The 21894-nt window shown below is 41.7% G+C and overlaps 2 protein-coding genes across 8 annotated transcripts in view; one reads left to right on the forward strand and one right to left on the reverse strand.

Moving 5' to 3' along the window:
- zfp64 (zinc finger protein 64 homolog (mouse)) lies at positions 1 to 4120 on the reverse strand. 4 transcript variants are annotated; one of them, XM_046056550.1, is made up of 6 exons: positions 3966 to 4120; positions 2954 to 3121; positions 2698 to 2844; positions 2464 to 2526; positions 2123 to 2374; positions 1 to 2022 (listed from the first exon to the last, which is right to left on the reverse strand). In XM_046056550.1, the coding sequence occupies exons 1-6, from the start codon at positions 3970 to 3972 to the stop codon at positions 590 to 592; spliced, it is 2070 nt and encodes a 689-aa protein (XP_045912506.1). In that variant the 5' UTR covers positions 3973 to 4120; the 3' UTR covers positions 1 to 589. The 4 variants fall into 4 exon arrangements, with proteins under 4 accessions (XP_045912506.1, XP_045912505.1, XP_045912504.1 ...); XM_046056549.1 differs by having other exon boundaries at positions 3950 to 3977; XM_046056548.1 differs by having other exon boundaries at positions 3944 to 3977.
- Positions 3973 to 21894, forward strand: part of LOC123975244 (teashirt homolog 2) — a 105477-nt gene continuing 87555 nt past the window's right edge. For 2 of the 4 annotated variants that reach the window (XR_006826012.1, XM_046056545.1), the window contains exons 1-2: positions 3973 to 4440; positions 4623 to 4753. The gene's annotated coding sequence lies outside the window, so the exon portion shown is untranslated. Of the gene's footprint in view, positions 4441 to 4622; positions 4754 to 6433; positions 6551 to 21894 lie in introns of those variants that run through there. The other 2 variants (XR_006826013.1, XM_046056546.1) reach the window with 2 other exon arrangements.

Raw genomic sequence — 21894 nt, forward strand, 5'->3', positions numbered from 1 at the left:
CACAATTTCAGAGTAGATTTCACCCTTTATTCATATAACTCTGCTGCCACCTAAAGGACAAATTGGAGAAATCCATGGCACAAGTTGTTTCAATATTTAAATATGGGCACAAAGTATTTAACAATCTGTTTCAGATTTAAATTTTTCCTTATTCAGACATTTTCTCCTATGACTTTGCCTGAAAATAAACCTTACTTTAATTGAATAATTTATTCAATTCATTGATTTAAAATAAGGTTTATTTTAATACCCCTCAAAAAGACACTTGAAAATAGAGTATATGAAATTATGTCCAAATGGTTAACTTTCACATTCAAAATGTTATTCAGTGTTAAACATGACAACATTCTTGACTGAACAGCTACAACAATTAATTATTCTAAAATCGGAAAACTCAACATGTCTCCAAAGTCAACCGTAATGTTACTTCACTGGTTAATGATTAACTTGCAAGAAACAAAAGCAGTTAAATGTTAATGGGCTGCACATGTATGTAACGTATAGACCTAAGAGTTCTTACTGGCAAAGAAATAGCTTATGATGCAGTTACAGTCTTTACATTTTAAGAAAAACACTCCCGACCCTCAACTCATTGCGGGATGCCTTCCAGTGTGTGCGAATCTGAGTAGAGTGTGTGAGGAGGGAGCTGCTGTATTGCACTCTGCTGTGGCTGAGTGGACACTATCAGTGGAATGCTGTGGATGACCACATTCTGGCTGCCCAGGCTGATGTTTGGCACAAGCAACGCACGTTCCTCAGAGGCTAAGGCACTCTCCTCAACAGTAACTGTCCGTGCTGGCTTAGACATGTCCTCTGAGGAACCACACACCATGTTGGGTGGAGTTTTTGTGGTCACCATGGCGGTGTTTCCTTCTGTCACCACTGTAACCTCTGTCCCACCCTCCTGGATCAGGGCGTTGAGGCCCTCAAGTTCAGAGCAGGTTGTAATGAATGTTTGCGAGCCGCTGCTGGAGTCCTGAGTGGTTATAGCCGTCTGCAGCAGGGCCTGGTGGAGAGGGTTGTTGGTGTCAGCGGGGCCGAGCTGTGTCAACAGGACCGTCTGGGGTTCAATAGTGGCTTCTGCAGTTTGGGACGAAACAAGGGGCTGCATAGGTGCTAGCAGGTTGACCTGTTGGATCATGGAGTTTACAACCATGTCCTGGCTCTCCGGACTTAGCAGGACCATGTTGGTCTTATTCTGACTATCCACACCAGCTGGTATTAAGGGGTTCTCCTGGCCCAGAGGGTGAGATACGATGATTTTGAGCTGTGCACTGGTGTAAGGAGCCGAGTCAGACAGGATAGGAACTTCTAGCTGGGTGTTGCTCTGTGACGTTGTGACAGGAACCAAGTTAACTGCATCGGCTGGGGTGGAGAGCTGGAACTGCAACACATTCTGAGTGTCTCTATGTTGCTTCTTGTGGCTCCGCAGGGAGTCTTCCCTCACAAAGGAAGCGCTGCACACATCACAGCAGAAAGCTCGAGCCGCATCTAGTTTGGCCCGGTATCTGGAGCCAACGGGCTTTGGAGAGTCACCTCCTCCGCTTTTCCCCCCACCTCTGCCACTTTTCCCACTGCTGCCCTTTTCAGGTTTATCTGAGTGGCACTTTTTTTTGTGGATGACGAGGTTGCTGCGCTGCTTGGAGGCAAAGTTGCAGAAGTCACATTTAAAAGGGCGCTCCTCTGAATGGATCCTCTCATGGACTTTGAGCGCCCCCTTGCTGGAGCAGGAGTAAGTGCACTTGGAACACTGGATGGGCTGAGTGGGTTGGTGTTCTCGTGAGTGTTGCCGCAGAGCAGTCTTGTTGGCACACTGGAACTCACAGTGCACGCAGTGGAAGGAATTCTCCGTGCCATGTTTGATCTGAATGTGAGATTTCAGGTTGCCTTTCATGGCGCAGCGGTATTCACAAAAGTCACACTTGTAAGGCTTTTCGCCAGAGTGAATCCGGATGTGCCTCTTCAGGTCTGAGTTGATTTTGAACTTTGCTTCACACTGTTGGCACTGGAAAGGTGCATCCCCTTGGAAAATTAAAAGGAAATGAATGACAAGACAAATTTTAAGTCTACAAAATAACATCATTCCACAGTTGCTGACAATTCTGGATATTTGATTACCTACCAGTGTGCGAGCGGAGGTGCACAGTGAGTTGGCTGGAGTTGCGGCTGGCGTACGGACAGATCTGACACTTAAAAGGCCGTTCATCATAGTGGATACGTAAGTGCTTCTTCAGACTGCTGCTGTCTGCGGCTGCATAGGTACAGTGTTTGCACTTGTGTGGCTTCTCGCCAGTGTGTGAACGGCTGTGCATGTTGAGCTTGTCCCGTCGACTGAAGCGCTTGTGGCACAGCTCACATTCAAATGGCTTCTCCCCTGGATGGAGGATGGGAAAACAACTTGTGTCAGTATCCGAATAAGTGCTTCAACAACAGGGAGACACATGTGGAAAAGTATTGACATACCGGTGTGGGTTTTGAGATGCCGCTCCATGTCTTTTTGGCCATACTGTGTCTTAAAAGTGCAACCTGTGGATCAACAGAAACTGTGCTTTTACAAGGTGTGTGCAGACTGTGTACTTGTGAAAAGGTCATCTAAAAGTGTCCTAAATAAATAAAAGTGGGACTTGACTGGCAGGAAGTACTTGCCTCCCAAAAAGAAGGAATGTGTTATAGTCATAAACTGTGAGAGGCACCAACCTGAGAAACAGCAGCTGTGTCTCTTTGAAGTCAGGGCAGGTTTTAATTTTTTGGAAGGTGTTTTCTGTGCTTTGGTCAGGATCTTTTTAACACCTCTCATAACACATGTCTGGAAGGTTTCCTCAAAAACAAACTCAGTGCTGGAATCTGAGTAGGACAAAGATATGTTTAAGGTTTTGAATGCACGAGGCAAGTAGTTGTAAATCTAATTTGCAGACAAATTATTGACAACAAAACCAGAAGTATAGTATTTTACCTGTGAGAGTGGCTGTTGCAGTGGTAGCTGATGTGTCAGAGGTGGGTAGGGAGCATCCATTTTGCTTATGAGCGAGAAAGACCTCAAAATTATTATACTGCTGCTTGCAGAAGCCACAGATATGGATATCTGGGCTCACCTCCACCACAACAGAATTTCCTGCAGCGACTTCAGAAGGAAGAAAGCACAAAACAGGAACCCAGGATTTTAACAGGAAGTTGCGTGATATACGTGAAACTGACAAGATTACTGCAATATTACGGCGCAAAATTATGACTGAGATGTTGCAGATATGGTTTAGTGAGTGATCTTGTTAACAACGGGTTGCCTATACCTTCGGCGTTGTATGTTGCCATTTTCGAGCTTGTTTTGCTAGAGATTAACTCATCTTCTGGCTTCTCAAAGCCTACACGACGTCCATCATGTTGTTAAACGGTACCGGCTCGAGTGAACATGCAGCCAGCACCACTAACGTTATTACATATTTAAAAATGTGGACGCTACCGCGGTCTCACTATCAATAGAAATAACAGTGTACTTCTCTTGACAACATTGATACAGACCGTTTTTACGACATGCCACGGAAGGTTTGCGGCAGCGGGATAAGCATGCGTTTTTGTTCACGTGACGTCACATGTTGCTTTTATAACTATGGGAAAAATCTAAATTACCTCATGCGCATTGACGATAACACGATAAAAGTGGTGTATTTTTTTAGCTACACTGTTATTTCTTACAGTAAATATTTTTGTTAGAATTTATATTTGTGTTGTTGGGTTTTGTTTTTAAACGTCATCTTATATACATGCCATTTGGAAAGTCAACTAATCAAAACACGAGTTGTAATCCCAAAGTTCCCCCCTCTATATTCTGCCAGTCCATAATAAACATTCTTTTGGCTGTCTTTATTCAAACAAGTGCATTAAACGCGGGGCCAGTCTTATGGTAAATGACACTGGAGTCAGCTAGAGTCAGCCACACGGTACTTACGAGTACCTGAACGCAGCATTACCCTTCATTGTTGGGAGTGGGATTCAGTCACGGATCCACTTTTGTTCTGAAAGTGTAATTTAGTTAGTTTAAAAAGTTTTTTAAAAAGAGGCTTGATAATACAAAACTTTATCATGTAAACGGCTTGCAGTGAGAGAAATTTGGGCGATTTTAGGATCTCTCTACCTATTAATTACCGTGTTTTCTTCGTTTCTAAAAAGCCTAACATTAACGTAGCAAGACCGTTAACGGTACTGCCACCTGTCGTAGTGGAAGTCCAATCAAGTAGCCCACTTTGCATACTAAAACTATTCATTTGTTGAACGATACAAATAACAGGCCTATCTGTTTTTAAGGGACGTTTAAAGTCTACTGTCACTTAGCTAACTACATTGTTTACAGGTGAGCTCTGGGCTACAACGTTAGCACATTTTTAGAATATAGCTTTAGCACTTTCTGTGGTATCAACGACTTTCAGTGTGTTTCTCCTGTGAGAGGTAAGCTTTCAGATGTGGCAATTGTTGTAGGGCACTTAAATATACATACTCTACCATTTTAAAGTAAGGGCAGTTTACTGGGTTGTTGGGGTGAGTGAATGTGAATGCCTCTTTTTATGCCAGAGCGTTTGTGCAAGTGTGAATAAGCCATGAAAGTGACTGACATACAGCTCCATTTTCAGTGGCAGGTCCTTAACTGCGTGATTGCCACTGTGAAGCTCAGGAATTTCCTTACGCTGACTTTCCTGCATGGCAAAGGCACAGGACTGATTCCTTCCCTGCTGAAACAGCAAATCCTTGAGACAGACAGGAGGTGCACACATGCACACACACACACACACACATGCACACACACACACCAATGCAGGGCCTTTCATGGCCTGCCCACATGAATCTGACTAGTTGATTACCACTGTCTTTGAATTTCATCCTGTCAGGATTGTCCCCGTAGATTCAGATAAATGTATGGTAACAGTTTATGTCATATTACTAGAAAAGAACTGTTTTCTTAGGGCATTTTGAAAATTTATGACTCGGCCCAAGACATGAAAAAGAGGTAAGTAAATAAATAATTACATCTGACCGACGAGCGTGCAAATCATGTGCACATAAATCCCATAAACTCAAATGTACATCAAAGACTGCATTCACATGTGACAGCCAAATGACTCAGAGATGGGTTAATCAAAGAAAGACTTATGTCATCACTCCAGCTGTGGAGAACAGGCCAGTATGCCCTCTACTCTGATCTAGACTTCATTATTCAATCAAAAGAATTGTAAATCAGTTTTTTTCACTTTTCACACTTTAACACCAGCAAGGAAGTCTTATGATTGAGCAGTTCATTCTTATATATGAGGAAACACTGCAACAGTAAGGTGTATCATTACAAATATTCCCAGTACGACTTCAACTAATGATGATTGATTAAGCTACAGACCCCTCAAATAATTAATTAATCATTTGGTCTCTTTAATATCATGAAATGGTGAAAGATGCCCATCACCCTTTCCCAGAAGCGGACGAATTCAGATTTCTTATTTTGTATGACCAACAGTCCACAACTCAAAGATATTCAGTTTACGGTCATAGAAAACAAAGAAAAGCTGGAAATGTTCACATTTAAAAAAACAGAATCACTAAGTGTGCTTGAAAATGTACTTAAATGATTAATCAATAATCAATTGATTTTCTGCCAATTGATCAATTGACTAATCGTTTAAGCTCTAATTTACATCAATACCTGGTTACACTGCATGCTAGTGACTGTTTTTTTATGAGTCCCCCCTATCCTATAAGCCTTTCTTCATTTGTTGTACTCAGAAAGAAAATATCATTTGGACATCCAGCTGTGCCAATTCTAATTTGTAGATGTGCCCCTTTCCCATTCATTGAGATGCCCGAGAATTCAGTGAGTGATGTAATGTCCCTCTTTTCCCCAATGAGACAAGGGCAACAATAGGGGGGAGTGCCTCTGTCACATTATTTTCCCCCACCGAGGCACGCCAGCTGCTTACAGTTGCTTAATGGCTACGAGCTGTCACAAGGCATCACAGCCCGCTGCCACACAGGAGCGGCAGATGCTTTAATTGCACAATGACTTGTAGGTTGTCAACAGCAATTATACCATGCTTCCACCTGAGGGCACCCAAAGAACACCGTCTACTCACTTCACTGGCAAGACACAAGCCTTAGAAGCTGGCCGCTACACATAAACCTGATCTCAGAGTCTTGCTTCTGTCCAGACAAGAGTCGCAGATAGATTCCAAGTCTCTTTTTAGCTTAATGGTTTAGCCATGTGCTGCAATAACCTGGAAAGGACTGTCAGACAGCAGGCTCAGGAGCCCAAAATCATATTTAGAAATAAAATATTTATCTAGCTTTGTCACCTTAGGGCCCGCTGCTCACCGTGCTGCGGCAGGTCGTGGTGTGCAGAGTTTGAGTAATTTTTCTTATTATTAATTCATGCCAATTTTTTTTCTTTGCGATTCAGGGGAGGCTCATTCGCCGCTGCCAGTCCTAAGATTATTATCATTAAGAGGAGGCAAATAAAATGCTGAGTTCAAAGCTATGGTGCAACATGCTTCAGCCCAAGGATGTTGATCGTTTGTTCTTTCTGAGAAAATACTGTGTAATGTGCTTAGATTTGTGGTCTGTTCTATTTATAGACAGCCCTGAAATTATAATCAAGCAACTGCGAAACCACACACACACACACACACACACACACACACACACACACACACACACACACACACACACACACACACACACACACATAGCGACCTTCTGTTTGTGTCATGTCAAATTGAATGGGTAAAAGATGTCCTGAGTCCCGTGTTTGTTTTGAGCCATAAGACAAATTATACACACATGTATGAATTCCTTTGGTCAACAGCTGCCATCTCAGCATCAGATAATACAGAGCCAAAGTCTGGGAACCATCAGATTCCTCCAACACTGCCACTTTATCATATAAAAAGACAGTGTACACAAGCACACACAGCGCACACACAGATTTGTGAACAAGTGCAGCAGTGCTACACACAAAAGGCGCACATGCTCACACGCAAATCAGCGCTATGCTCTTTGTATCTGCCAACTGATGCAGATGATAGGGCTGCAGATGAGTGCAGGCTAACCAGAGACTAGAGGGTACATGTGGCTTCATAGACAATAGCAGGCCATAGCCTGAGGAGGACAGTATTCAACCCTAAGAAACATGATGAAGATAAAATCCTCTGTTTTTAATTGAGTATAAAATATTTTATGTAGTTAAAAATGTTTTTACTGATACAGAAGCTTGCGGGAACGTTAATGTGGCCACGTTGCCGGGTGTGTAAAATGTGAATGTTACCTAGAAGAAGAAAGCTTTCTCTTCTCCTAATTAAAAGTGCATTTCTATCACAACTGAAGTATTTTTAGTGGAGTCCGCTTTGGAAGGTAGATACTGTAGGTGCGTTGTATTTCGCTGTAGTGTCAGCAGGGGGTGTCCAAAATCAGGCTAGAGAAAGAGACCCTGTGCTTGTTTGAAGCAGCTTACAAGGCAGTGCTCCAGTTTGTAGTAGCTGACATTTTGGAACTAGTGGGTCAGCAAAATGGAGAAGCCATGGAGATGTATCAAAATCAGAGAGACTTTTGATCACAGGACGGGTATTATAATTTATTGTGTCTCTTTGCTTTTCTTTATATTGAGTCCTAATTATGGTCTCTGGGAACTGACCATTAACATTATTGCACAAGTAGGTTTCAGGTGTTGCTTTCTGCTCCCAAGTAGGAAGGAGCAGACAGTGAAGCTATGGACTGAATATTTTGGGTTTAGCCAGATCTACGGGGCTATATCTAAACAAAAGATGCATGTGTGCATGTGCACGTGTGATGTGTGTGCGCATTTTTTTTGTGTAAAATTGTCAATAATGTCATGATGGAGGAGGTAGTCTTGATAGTTAGACAGATAACAACGAGGCTGGCTTATTCATGCCCTGCACACACACACACCTACCGACATGGCACATGGATACACACACGGCATCATCATCGTCACAGAGGGAGAAAGGCTCATAATTGGGCCGAGGTGTCTGTAGATAATGAAGCCAGACCTCACACCTGCCAAACCTTGGGGATTTCACTTGACTGGCCACTTAAATCTTCCTCACTCTGCGGGTCTGGAGGGCAAGAGAGTGAGTAAGGAACTAATGGAAAAAAAGCATGCGCTACAGGGAGGATCCCTGTCAGCATGAGTGTAGTGTGGACCCCCACCCCACCCCAGCTAACGCAGCCCCCACAGCTCGTTCCATACAGCACCCACCTCACTTCACTTCACTGTAAATCCTCTGGTGTCAAGGATTTCAGACGGAAATGGGGAAATGCTGCACCAGCTATTTTGTTTCAAACTCTCAAAACACTCGCTTCTCCCAAGTTGTCTTTGGTGACAGCGTTGTGTGCGGGAAGCGTATTGTGGCAGCTTTTAGTGGGGTGTCATTCGAGGTGCTGAAAGGGAAATCAGATAGACGCTTCAGCGGAGAAATACTTCTATATAGAAAGTTTACCTGACAGTCATCAGTGAATGCGTGACACTATATCAGTGGTAGCAAAAAGCTACACCAATTAGGGGTCGAGTTTACCCTGGCAAAATCTTAACAATTTATGAGCAACAAAACGGAATTTCACTCTGTCTTTTTTCATGACTTGATCCATAAATGAGGCTTGGAAATCATTGTCATTCTGGATACAAATAAGGTGTGGATATAGCACAAGAAGAGAGTATTCTATTCTGTTTCAATTCTATTCAATAAATACAAAGACAGCAGTGCGAGACAGCGGGGGGTATCACTCTTTGTTAGCTTGACATGAAGTCAGCCATGTCAGCTTTTACATATGTGGTTGTGTCTGCTGTCAAAAGGTTGTAGTGGTAAATGGTAAGAATCAATAACTTTGTTGTGCTAACAGACACAAATAGAGACTGGTAGCTCTGCTTGTTGGTTAGCTGTATCCAGATGGCCTGGGTATATCTGTCATATTTTATTCTTTATTCTGCAGATATTGGATAAAAAGGATAAACACGCTCTTGTCAAACTCTGCTGTCTTGTGGAAGTTGTTTTGTGCCTCCACTGCTACCCAAAGTCAAGCCATGCATTAATGCTTTGACTTTAAGGCTAAAGCAAGGTTACTTGGAGAGAACCTCAGTCATATTTCTCAGTGCTGAGAAATACTGATACAATAGTGATTCCTAATGGAGATCTGTAGATGCTACAGCAGCACACAGAGTCACTCAGAGATGTTGTTAGGTGTCAGTGAAACTGCATACAATGCATACAAGCTGGTAGATTTGTAGCAGGATATAATGACACATCTTCACAATATTCAGTTGGGTGCAAATTCTGAATGGATTCTAAAATCATCCCTATTTGACTGGGGCTCTCATTCAACATGAAAGGAGCCAGAAAACCCAGCCCAGGCTAGTAATCTTGGATACTTTCAGTTTAATTTTCAAATGGCCAGTCCAGGTGGGAAGGTAAATGAGCCCAGGTGGCTCGCCTGGCCTGTGATATCCCGGGAGGGAAACCTTGCAATCCACAGCAACAAAAACTAGCATCCATGGTGATGGATAGTGTCACATGTCCACCTAATGTTTGTGCTCTAAGTGCTGTCTGTACATACTGAGGCGATGGCTCACCTCATCCTCTACTGTGATAGATTATAGATAGACAAAAAGCTGTGTGAGCACAGCCAGTTTTGGGAAATGTGCTGTAACCGTAGACCCTGGATCATCATCGTCCCATCTTTTACCAGCTTCAGCTGCCACACGAAGACACTTTTAGTAGTTGGGCAACATTTGCTAATGTGGATCTTCTTTCCAAATTGCAATGATAAGCGACGCTGAAATGCGCCCTGAAATGAAATCACACGAAACCGAAAGCTTATCAAGATGAAACTGTGCAATAATACAAGAATTATCCATCACCATCCATCATGTATTTGTTTGCAGGAAACAGATTACATGGATCTTAATTGAAATATTATTTTACCTTCATTTGAATTATTTATGCAGTTGCTGACTACATTCATACCTCAGAGAAAAACATGAACACATTATGTGATGTAAGAATGTAAGAATGTGTGTGCGTATTTGTGAGGATTTCTCATATATTATTCAAAGTGTACAGTCAGAATATGGTTTTATGTAGCCATACGAAGGATATCAAAGCGCCTGTCTTTGATACAATTTACTTGAGATCCACTGGCCAGAGCAGAGCTGTCCGTTGGCCTACCATTGCTAATGAGATCGGGGGCTAAAATTGAGAGTGGTGGGCTGGCTGTCATCCGCTAGGTGATGGTTTTAAGACTAAGCAGTGATACTTCATTAATTAACCTTCACATTCTATGTAGATCTGCTCATCAAGATGCAGTTAATTAAAGAAAGGTCATTCCAAGGGCTGCTGGGAAGCGGCATTATTACAATGGAGGGATGGCACTGCTTTGAGCGAGATAACACAGGGGAGGGGGCAGGGAGAAGGCGATCACCCAGTCACTACTAAAATGGCAGACGACTTGCCAAAGCCAGTTTCTGAACTCCTTAGTTCTAGAAAGATGTATTTTTTAGTTGTTTTTGTTTTTTGTATTTCTTACATTCCCTATTTTTTTAATATAGAAAGATATTGTTGAAAAGCTCTAATGGAGAAAGCCTCAGTAAAATATTCATTACACTCAATCGACAGCATCTATCTTTTAGCATCTCAGTATAGTTTTTCTACTCTCTCTCTTTACTTTTTTTTCAGCACTGTGTCTTCCCTGTCAATTTCGTGGGTGAACTCTACTTCCTCTGACCTTGCTCAGTGCACAGGAAAAAAAGCCATCTTGAGTAAATAAAAAGAACTCAGCAGGATATAAAATAGTTATGCGTCATCTGTAAGTGAAATCCACTTCTGGGTGGTGACTTATTCATTTTGATTTCTACCTATCTATCTATATATCTTTGTCACTGTCTGCTAAAGTACAGCTCAAAAAATGTGTAGCCTTGTTTTAGCAAGTGAATCAAGTTGATACTTTGTTTTGTCATACAAACACTAGTATACGTAAATGTCAATATTTGGCTCTTATCAATCAGGAAGTGATTGTTTTTTTTGCAGGTCTGCATACTAACAATAACAGAGATATACTAAGAAATATGTGTCTGTAGAATTGCCTCTCAGCCAATCACACAAGTGAGATCAGACTTAGTGTTACCAACGGCTTTCTATAATGTTTTTTGCCAAGCATTATTTTTTGATAATGGCGACCATCCCCTCCCCCCCAGCACTGTCTTCTTTGGAGCCTTGGCATCAGTTTATCAAAATGTTGCTCTACTGCAAAATTCTAGCGAGACATCAGCACCTCCCCTGTGTCCACTCAGTCCTCCTGTAGTCATCCCTGAGTGTCTTTTGGCATTGCTTCCAATGGCAGGTGTAGAGACAAACGAGAAACGGTGCGCAAGCGTGCACGCGCATGCATTCAAGCGTGTATATGTGTGTATATATCCCTCCTACCCTGCTACGATACAGTAACTGCTGACCCCGTACACAGTGCCATTATGGCAGACGAGGCAGGGCTCCCCTGGCAGTGGCTGGGGCGGCTGGTTGCTAGGTGGAGAGACATTACCGCGGGCCTCTGCAATAATTTATCCTAAGAGCGCGGCGAGCCGTCATGTAGCCCCTGACAGAGAGCTGCAGTACTTTATCAGCCTGCCTGTAAATCAGCCATGTGTGGGTGCAGACGGCAACATTGTTTGATCTCTTTCAGACACTCTAATAATCTGCTCCCCTCTGATTGATACCTTCACACAACAAAGCACATTACACCAGCAAACCACAGCAGCCATCAGTGTGTGTACGTGCATGTGCTAATGTCTGTCTGTAAGAAGTGCATGTGGCCGTGCGCGTGTGTGTCTTTCTGGTGGTCATCAGTATTGCCAGTGGCCTGGGGAAGGAGAGGGAGGGGATGAATGAGTCTTCTGCAGAAACACAGGGTCATTTGGAGTCTCTAAACCAATGACAGGCTAACGGGTTCACAAAACGATCACTGGATGAAGGGAGGGGCAGGGAGAGAGGGGGCGAGAGAGATGCAGTGCCACCAACCTCAACACAAGAAATACAGCAAACAGATTAAGAGCTACTGAAGCAGTTATTCTTTTCATAAGGGGTGTTTTTTTTAAATGACTATTTTGCGAAGATGCCTATAACATTATTGCCACATCAGGAGGAATATAGTCTCCTGTCTGATTTAGATGCATGTAAACATTACATCTTATATGTGTAATAAACATTTAATTTATACACCCGGAATTTTCTTGTAAAACTACAAAATAGTTGAAAATATAATTTAGCCCTGTTTCAGATTTCAGTAATAGTCCAACCTTTGACAAATACAGCAAAGGTAACTGCACAGCTGAATGCTTGTGTCTTTTCTTTAAAAAGCTGATATTTATTTTTTTTATTCCATTCATGGCCTTCTATCAAATAAAAGTGAATTGCATCCTTTCCAAATTGCCTTCCAACTCCTTGCTCGATATGGCTCATATACAAAGGAGAGCAATGTCCCGTCCAACAATACCCATACCATTTGTGCCGCTCAGCTTCAGAATGTCATTGGTTTGAGTGTGACAGTAAAACATACCTTTTCTGCGGGTTGCATTGGAACATGGCTTCCAATTATTCAGCTCCAAATTCAATAGCAATTTTCTGCTCAATGAAATAGTGGTTTCAATCTCTAGAGTAGTGTCACTTTAGAGAGATTTTCAAAATGGCATGTCTGAGAGTGAATAGATGGACACTGGAGGATTCATTTTGCTTCAGGAAATGATACTTGTCTGCTGAAGCTTGTCATTTATTGATGAAAAGAATATCTCTTTAGATACTGTAGAGTATCTATAGTTTGGGTATATATATATATATATAGTGTTTTTTTTCTTCAGTCATGGAATCCATAATAAATGTGTCTAATTTGTAGCTTTTAGTCAGAACGTCTAAAAGGATAAAAGATGCCAAACAGATGCATAACCTTATGATTGTGTTTGGTCAGATGGAGCTCATTTTGCTTCGGCGCAGCATTAAAAGTAGCACTGAACAATAAAAAAAAATGCAATTATAAGTGTGTTTGTGTGTAATGTATCAGTAGCCCATCCAGGGCCCCATAATGAATGCAATGCAACGTGCGATCACTGAGCCGTGTGCATGCCCCGCTCAATGCATCTCTGAAAATAAACAGAGCAATGGAAATGGTTCTCATTAGTGTTGTTTTCATATTAAGTCCCTCAGACAAGGTTGACAAACCCAGCTCCCTGTGCCAGGCTCCTCAGGGACCATCGCTTCAATACAGCTAGGGCAAACAACACCAGCCGATACCAACACCATTACCACCTCCTATAGTTACTTATCCTCCCCTCCCTCCCTGCGGAGTGCTCTGTCTACACAGACCAGAGGAAAATGCATTAAGATCTTCCAGCAGCATAGAGAAAGAGTCCTGCTTTCATTTATCACCATTGCTATTGGCCCTAAAAGGGACAAATGTCTGTTCTCCATCTCTGTGCTATTAGAATTGGAGAAATGTGCGCTGTATGTGTGAGATGGAAGTTATTTTGTGCTCCAGAGACGATCCACTGCGAGGCTGTTTAGCAGGATACGAACAGGTGTGCTGAGCTTCTGGCTTCCACCATGTGTTCCAGTTGTTTCATCTGCACCTGTTTCCCAAGTCCTATATTCGATGATCAAAACACTTTATTAACCATAAAGTGTTCTCGTTCGTATGCTGCACTATCTCTGCCTCTAAATGTTTCACAGTCACATATTACCATGAAGTAATTCATTGATGAAACAGAGGTTATTGTGTCAAAAACCAGGAAAATATTGCCAAGTAAAAAGAAAAAGATTTGCTAATTTGCAAATGGATGATTTAAAGTACTGTAAAACCAGCTCATGAAAGCAGTGATGATTATTTTTAATAAACAAGCTATCTTTAAATGTAATGTATCTGCTTCATGCATATATGAAAGAGAATTACTTTTCTTCTTAGTGAAATGTGTGTTTTCAGCTAATATATTTTCAGAGCCAGAATCTGACAGTAACCATAACTAAAGCAGAAAATCACTCCACACGCTGTCACCCTACAGCAAAGATTTCCAAATATCTGGTGTTAAACTGTAACTTATGATTATTTTCATTATTTCTCAATGTGCACTGTTTTTTTTATTAATGATTAAATGTCCGGTCTACAGAAGGTCAGAAATGCCCATCAGAATTTCCTAAAGCCCAAAATAATAATCTTCATAGTGCTTGTTTTGTCCAACTAACAGTCCAAAACCCAAATATATTCCGTTTACTATCATATAAATTGAAGCAGCAAGTCCAACAATTAAAATCAATTGATCTATGATCAAAATAGTTGCACTATAATTTACTGTGGCTGGAAATAATTGATTAATGGACTAATCATTTTGTCTCTACTTTAATTGAGTCATTCTTCTTCTGTTGCTTCTTTTTCTAAAGTCATTGACCAGCCTTGTAACTTGAACACAACTAGATGCTGAACTATACTGACGATTCATTTAAACAAAGTATATCTTTGTCTTTATGGCCAAAATTAGGTTACCTGCCTCTAGATGTGACCATTTGTTAAAGTGAAAATGGTCATACTGTTTTAACATAACCCTTTATTGTTATTATTATTTGCATTCACAGGACCTTATCTGCATTTCAGTTTACGGGAGTTTCACCAGATTTTTTTTAGACTGGTTTGCTGTTTCAGCAGGTTATTTCCTTGGAAAAGTAACCTCTCAGAGCAGCCACAGTGGTTTGTTTGACAGAATTAAAAGGACATAAACAGCGTTAGTCACTATGGCTGAACTGAAAAACAAAAAACTGCCTTTACAGAAACTTGGATTAATAGAAAACCCAAGAAAGAAAAAAAAATGTAGGGTCCACACTAGGGCTGACCCCCTATAGTCGAAGATTCGATGCTTCGATGGGCTGAGCCTGATTTGACAGTCAGTCTCACAGTCGAAGCTTCGCAGCTAAACAAGGATCATGCCATTTTGCCGATATGGGGGTGCTTAACGTCAGATTTTACATAGATCTACCAGTTTTCTCTCAATAAGTTAATATACAACCTATTACAATACACATTTAAACGTTTAATGCTGTAAATAAACATGTAAAAAGAAAAATAACTTCCAATAAATGTTTTTAAAGTGCGTGAATAACTCCAGAATTGTAACCCTAACCCCGGGTCGTCAGTGCGCATGTGTATGCGTAGCATGTGTGCAGTGGCAGGAGAGATGGAGCCCCAACTGGTGCATGCAGTTGTCGGCAGCACGGCGAAAACTCTGCACAGGACCGGTGAATGGCAGGCGAGAGAGAGAGAGAAAATGGTCAACAATGAGCCTCAGTTTAGCGTCAGCTCGCAATCGCCGTGCACAAAAACACACATGATTCGACTATCAGTCGACTATAGGCAGGACTTGACGATTCTGACTCGACTTTGTAAATCCTTAGTCGAGGACAGCCCTAGTCCACACTAAACTTTGCAAAGGGCACTTGAACCATCACCACCAGTTGCTCATCTTTAGGTACAATTACCTGAATCACTCTTTTCAGTACGTATGTGAGTGTTCATGCTTGTAAATGCATCTTCGCTGTGTGTGTCACAGTCTCGTCCTCTCCCCAACACGGATGAGCTCCTTGGCTCACCTGAGCTGTGATTTGGCAGGGCACATCACACTGCTGCAGGCTACAGTAAATATCACCTTTCTTGTTATCTCCAAGACCTGCTTTTCCAGTAAATAGGGGAACATGTAATTCAATATACTGTGTCGGGCCATTTGCTTTCAGAGGACATCTAGGTGACATGACTTAGTGGCCCCGGAATGAACATAAAGATTAATAAGTAATGGACATATAAAGATGATATTTGCACTCAGATATCCCTTTTTTTAGATTAATGCTTTTGATCACAGGGAAATGGGTAATACAAAACGAACAGCAGACAGCAGAAGGTATGACATCTCAACACAATCTGGTACATTAGGGTTCTGGAGTGCCTTGCATGGTTGATTGAAACAAAACTTGGGAGCTGTTGATTTTTTTCCCCCTAATTATAATCAGTAATTTTGCATATCTTGCATGATATTTCTGATGGATTACCCAAGGTGATCATATATAGCTACCTCATGATTTGATATATGACGCTAGCAATGATGACTCAAACTAGCTTGCATGTTAGAATTTATTGATAATAACGATACAGCAGTATTAAACTGCCTGTCCCACATGAAATGGTATTTGGTCATCCTCTGTAATACTGTGGTTGATCCCCCTGGTATTTTGTAATTTGTTGCAGTGTTTGTGTTCTCTTTCACACTTTAATATCACGGTATTGCTTCAATTTGAGCCGCAAGAGTTCTATTTCATTTTGTGGGATTAATTTACTGGGTAGCACGCGTCTCAAGGTATTTGTTGTGTTTTGTTTTACCTATGAATTATTTAGAAGCCTCAAAAATAGAGAATAGGTTACAAGACTGTGCCTCCTGTCTCTCTCAGCAATCGCAGTCAGATGTTTAATTTGGTCTGCTAGCGTGGAATAGCACCACGACTGGGATTAGGTTGTTGGCTATGTAATTTCCCTGAAGGAGGAGCATGTTGAATTTGAGAATAATGATAAAGGAGGAACTGAACATTTGAAACAAGGAAAGAACTCATGATTGCTGCGTGTGCTTGAAGTTATCATGGACTTTAGCATCTACATGAAATACTAATATAAAACCAAAATAAAACCACATGCTTCAGCTTGTTAGTCGGTAGATGAGGCTTTAAAGTAAAGTTTGTAGCAATGCTATAATCATCTCTTCAATCACGTCATTTTTCATAATTTACCCTACATGCTAAAGTTCACTACATCTATTAATGAAAGATTCCATGTTTTTCTTTATACTCCGTAGCACTTTTTAAAAATGCTAATGGACTACAACAAGCACCTGAGCAAGGATGAAAGTGCCCTAATTCCTGCTCAAAAGGTCACAGAGATGAGTTATTGTGGTATAAGCACCTGAAAGCTATTCCCTTGTTAGATTTGACAAAGGGAGGCTGCCATTTCCCCCCTTAAAAATAGTGTTGGGTAATAAATGATCATTTGTGGAATGTGGTGGCTACCGGCAGTGACTTTTCCTCTGACATAACTTTACTGCTGGCTGATTTACATCCTGAAAGTTGTCCCCAAAATATTTAAAATGAGCATTTTATTCATTATGCACAGCAGACGGCAGTGACACACACAAGAGCTCTTATTGTGCTTCTTAGGGGAAATGGCTAATTAGTTGGCCATGAAAAATGCAGGCGTGCCTGTTTTACTATCATCCTCTATTTGACTCAACAACACTTTAGGCTTTTGTTACAGATTTGCAGTTATACACCCAGAATCTCTGCATCTCCACACTTTGCTCTACTGAAACATGCGCGCTTCTGTCAATTACGAAACATATTTGCCTCTGCATAAGCGTGTCTTCTGTACAGTAAGTGCTGTGTGCACCTCAGCATATGTGATAGTCCTTCTCAGCAGCCCTTCACTGGTCCCTGAAAGGTGCTCCTGGTGTGGATGAGGGGCTATAGAGCAGGGATCACAGTGACAGTTTCAGGTGGAGGAGTCTATTAATAGTTTACCTCTCAGCCAAAGCATTTCATCATTTTTGGTGTCTGAGGGCTTCCTGCTTCAAAAAAAGGGGGAGAAGTTATGCATCTCAATCTACCGCTTCATATTTCATGCTGTTGAGGATTATAAATAAAAGGACAGATTTTGACCTGGGCTATTAGTTACCCGGGATCCTGTGGGTGGATGGTGCTTTGTCTTCTGTCAGCTTCTGGTGTTTTTCCTTCAGAAAGCAACAGGATTACAATCGAAGTCTTTGGGATACAATATGAGATATGATTCCCGCAGCCTAGAAGTGAAAAGGAGGAAGACTGTTGGGCTGAGGAACAACAAAGGGCAAAACAAAACAAAACCAATCAGTCAAAATCAGCCAAAAGGGAGCATCAGAATGGAACAAGGTGGGGAATTTGACAGTGGGTCAAGCTATGGGTCACACTAAAGTACTAGTTTGGTGATTGCTGTTTCCCCCATTGTGTGACTCTCTTGTTTTGACCACACAAACTGGCTGAAAGTCTCCAGAGACGAGCCTTTCTGACAGAGTGATGAGGAAAACAGCAAGCTAGAAAGCTCTCATTCTCTCACCTTCCCCATGGTCCAATAGATAGGCCCAACATATGCCAAAGCAGCCTGTCAGTACTTCTTGTTGTTGGACAGACCTTTGATCTTGAACAAATAGACAGAAGAGTCTCAGAGCGCAGGCCTGCCTCGGGCCATAAGGAAATATGGGCATCACAAAGGGTCAAATTCTGGAAGAAGGCAGTAAAATTAAAACCTTTATTGCCATCTTTATGGCTTCATTCCCTATGGCAATTACATTATCTATGGAAAATGACAGAGCTTTGTTCCCATTATCAGTGAAATCTCTAGCAAGGAGTGTCTGATGTGCTGAAAGTGATGTATATCAGTCTAAATATATCATAGTGGATGTGGACCTATTGTACTGTGTCAAGGTGGCTATGTTCAGCAATTTAACGAGCTGAAATGTGATCACCTTTTGCAAATAAACACAAGTGCTTCCATAACAATCTAATCAAAAAATAATAAGAAAACTTTTTGCAGCTCAGAGTGTTTCTATCAAATCTAGATTGACAACCCTCGCTTGAAATTAATGATTTTATTTTTCTGCAATCACTCAGTCGCTAACCACTCGAAACCTCACACATTGACTTTTCTCCACAGATTGCAACTCATCCATTTTTTAATTGTGTTCATTTTACCTGGGTCCCACCGGACCTGCAGCAGTGGTGGTCGTTGTCATCCGTCTGCTCTGACAGGAAAGGGAGAGCGGGAGAGTGGCGCCACGCCACTTTCCACCCCAAGCTGATGTGTCAGGCTTATCACACAGCCGAGTGATCCTGAGGTGACATCCTCCACTGAATCGGTGACATTTCACGGACGATGCAAATCTATCCATCTTTGTCAAGCATCCGCCTCGATTTTAGCATTCCTCGAGTTAGCATATTGATCACAAAGAAACGCATGAGTGAGGACTTCTTGTTTTCTGCTCCTTAAAATGGCCATTGTGAGTCCACTGGACTCCTCTGTCAAAGTCTGCTGCTGTGGGCCTTAATCTGCCCTCTTCAAAGTTGCATAAAATATGGACAGCTTTTGTCATTCAGGACCAAGAGGCTCACCAAAGACTTTCTTTGCCTCTTTACTTTGTGTCTAAACTTTCAACAAAGTTTATTTCTACAACATATTGTTGTTTTCAAGTGTAACAGAAATCTCTCAAATCAAATCTTCATGTTGATATTTTAGACTTTTGAAGGTAAGTGTATATAGTTAACTTGGCATTAGAATGTTGCTGTTAGCTCTTCTTTTCCTACTCTTTAAAAAGATGCTGTAAGCGATTATGGAGAAATCCATCACCATGAAAGAAACCATGATATAGAGGGAACAATGTCATAGCAAGTAATGTAATTAACGTTAGCTAAGTTGTGGGTTAACTAACTGACATTACAGTTGCTGCAGCAAAGCTAACATGCAGAGAGGATGAGACGTCCCCAAAGCCAGCAAACCAGCTCCAGACAACAACACTCACAACTCTCCTGCTGCTATAGTTATCATCACAACAACAGCATGTCTTGGAGAACTAGGAAGTAAGCTGAATGTCCGTGGGCAAGTCATTTAATGTTACCTGACACACAAATCATGACTGGAACAGCTAGTGTTGTGTGGAGCGGTCCGGGCCACTTTGTTTGTTTGCGATTTAAAGACAAGGGCGCCCCCAGAAGATTTTCCCAGGGGTGGCCAGATGGTTCCACTGAAAATCCTGGGGTGGCACACTAAACCAAAAGCCATAACTCAATTTCAGGAATTCTATTATGCAGTATATAAACTAGTTGAATACTACGTAAAAATATAAGTTAAGGAATCACAGACTGATATACTTTGATTTCTTATTTTACTGTTAAAATTGTCTAATGTCCATAGACTAAAACCAGTTCAGTTAACATTCCATAAAAATCCTTTTTGATGTGTTATCTGTATGTATTATACAGGGGCAATTAATTGTTCTTTAAATAGGCAAGTTAACCTTTGCCTTAAAAAGACAAATACAGCTTTTATTTGTAGGAGTGCATGGATGGGGAGGAGCAAAACATTTACTGGGAACAAGCCTACTCAAGATTACAGACATCATGGAGCATAAATATTTTTCTTTAAATTCAAGTTGAAATATACGATATGTGTCTGTATAGAGTTGTGTAATTATTTGTTAACATACTAAGTTTGGTATTATTCTTGTTACGAACAACTAGGATAGTTATTCTTGAAATATCCCACTTTTTAACAACCGATTTGACCAGTGTCATATTTATGTAAAATGTAAAAATGGTGAGGCACCAACCATTTCAAAACATAAATACCAGTAAAACTACAATACTCTCCCTTGCTTCTGTGTTTTTTAACATGTCAGCATGTTAGAGCATGAGAGAGAGAGCGAGAGAGAGAGAGAGAAAGAAAGTGCATTGACACAAGTTACAGTACCACTGTCACAAACCTAGATAAAAAATACAATATTTAAGCAGACATGACCAAGCTCAGAACAAATGAGCCTACAGGGCCATAAGCAAAGAGCAGTATGCTCAACACCAATAAAGTCAACGACGCGCACAGACAACGTTTTAGGGATCCAGAGCCTTTCTATAGCCGCTTTCCACAGAGATCCTGCAATCAAAACGGAAAGAATGTTGGCCAATATATATCCCATTCCCAGCTCTGTACCTTTCATACAGCGCAGCAAGCCAGCAAACTGGCCTAATAATCCCGAATAATAAGGCAGTATGAAAGTGGCTATATGACAAGAACATCATGACAACAGCCGTAATCCGTAGTCTAGTGTCAACCGATCCAGCACAACAATTTGCTCATGCAGGGACCAGCAGCAGAGTCAGGATGATAGAAGATGCTTTCACTCACCAGACCTAAGGCCTCACGTTAGCAGAAAGGCGGCCTGGCGGTTTTTCCTCTGGGCAAACTTCTGGGTGACTGAAGTTTTTCAGAAAGCCTGCCGACTTGTCGTGGCCCCGCAGCGTTTGTTGTGCTACTCACTGGAGCGCCTGTTGGGCGCAAGTAACGTTGAGTCCAGTTTCACAGCGTCGTCCAGATGACTCCCACTATTCTCATGTTTTGCAATCCTCTCAGAAAGATGAAGATGAAAACAGGCACAGGACCGTCTCCTTCGAAGCATAACGTTAACAGCCGGTCACAAATGGCGCTGTCAGGGGCTCCAGTGTATGTACGACGTTAGCTTGATGTTAGCGATGGTGCTAACCTGTTGCTATCTGCTGACTATTAGCTCTACAATACACAAAACTGTGTAGCAGTGTGACAAAATTTTGTCTAATTAGACTTTTCTTTCTTCTGCAGCTTGTTGCTGCCTCCACAGAAAACACACACATTCGGCACAACACCGGTCTACTCCGTTGCGCTCTGCCTGTTAGTCCTGCCCCTTAACCAGTCACAATTTTAGAAACGTGATTGCCATCTACATGGACGAATCGGAGGCCTCTCCTAAAATAAACATCACAGTCTGTCACACCTCAGGGTCAGAGGTTACCCTCTTAAAGTGACAGAGCCTAAAATGAGAACACTTGTATTCTGCTATTAACCTTTTAACTCAAACCAAGGGGTTACATATTATAAACAGTATGTAGCATTTGCTCGTTGCCAGAGGGAGCCACTGGGGCCACCCCCTTGCACCCCCCTGGCGGTGCCATTGTTTACAGAGCCAGGGCTCTGTACAAATGCCAGATTTTAAGTGAACACAGAATGGACAGCTTG

The sequence above is a fragment of the Micropterus dolomieu genome, linkage group LG08, assembly GCF_021292245.1.
Source record: "Micropterus dolomieu isolate WLL.071019.BEF.003 ecotype Adirondacks linkage group LG08, ASM2129224v1, whole genome shotgun sequence".
NCBI lineage: Eukaryota > Metazoa > Chordata > Actinopteri > Centrarchiformes > Centrarchidae > Micropterus > Micropterus dolomieu.

Coding starts and splice junctions, on each gene's coding strand:
- zfp64 (XM_046056547.1), bottom strand. CDS start 3,309: ATGGCAACATACAACGCCGAAG. Junction 3,122..3,287: donor GGCAACATACAACGCCGAAG/GTATAGGCAACC, acceptor TTCCTTCTGAAG/TCGCTGCAGGAAATTCTGTT. Junction 2,845..2,953: donor TGCAACAGCCACTCTCACAG/GTAAAATACTAT, acceptor TGTCCTACTCAG/ATTCCAGCACTGAGTTTGTT.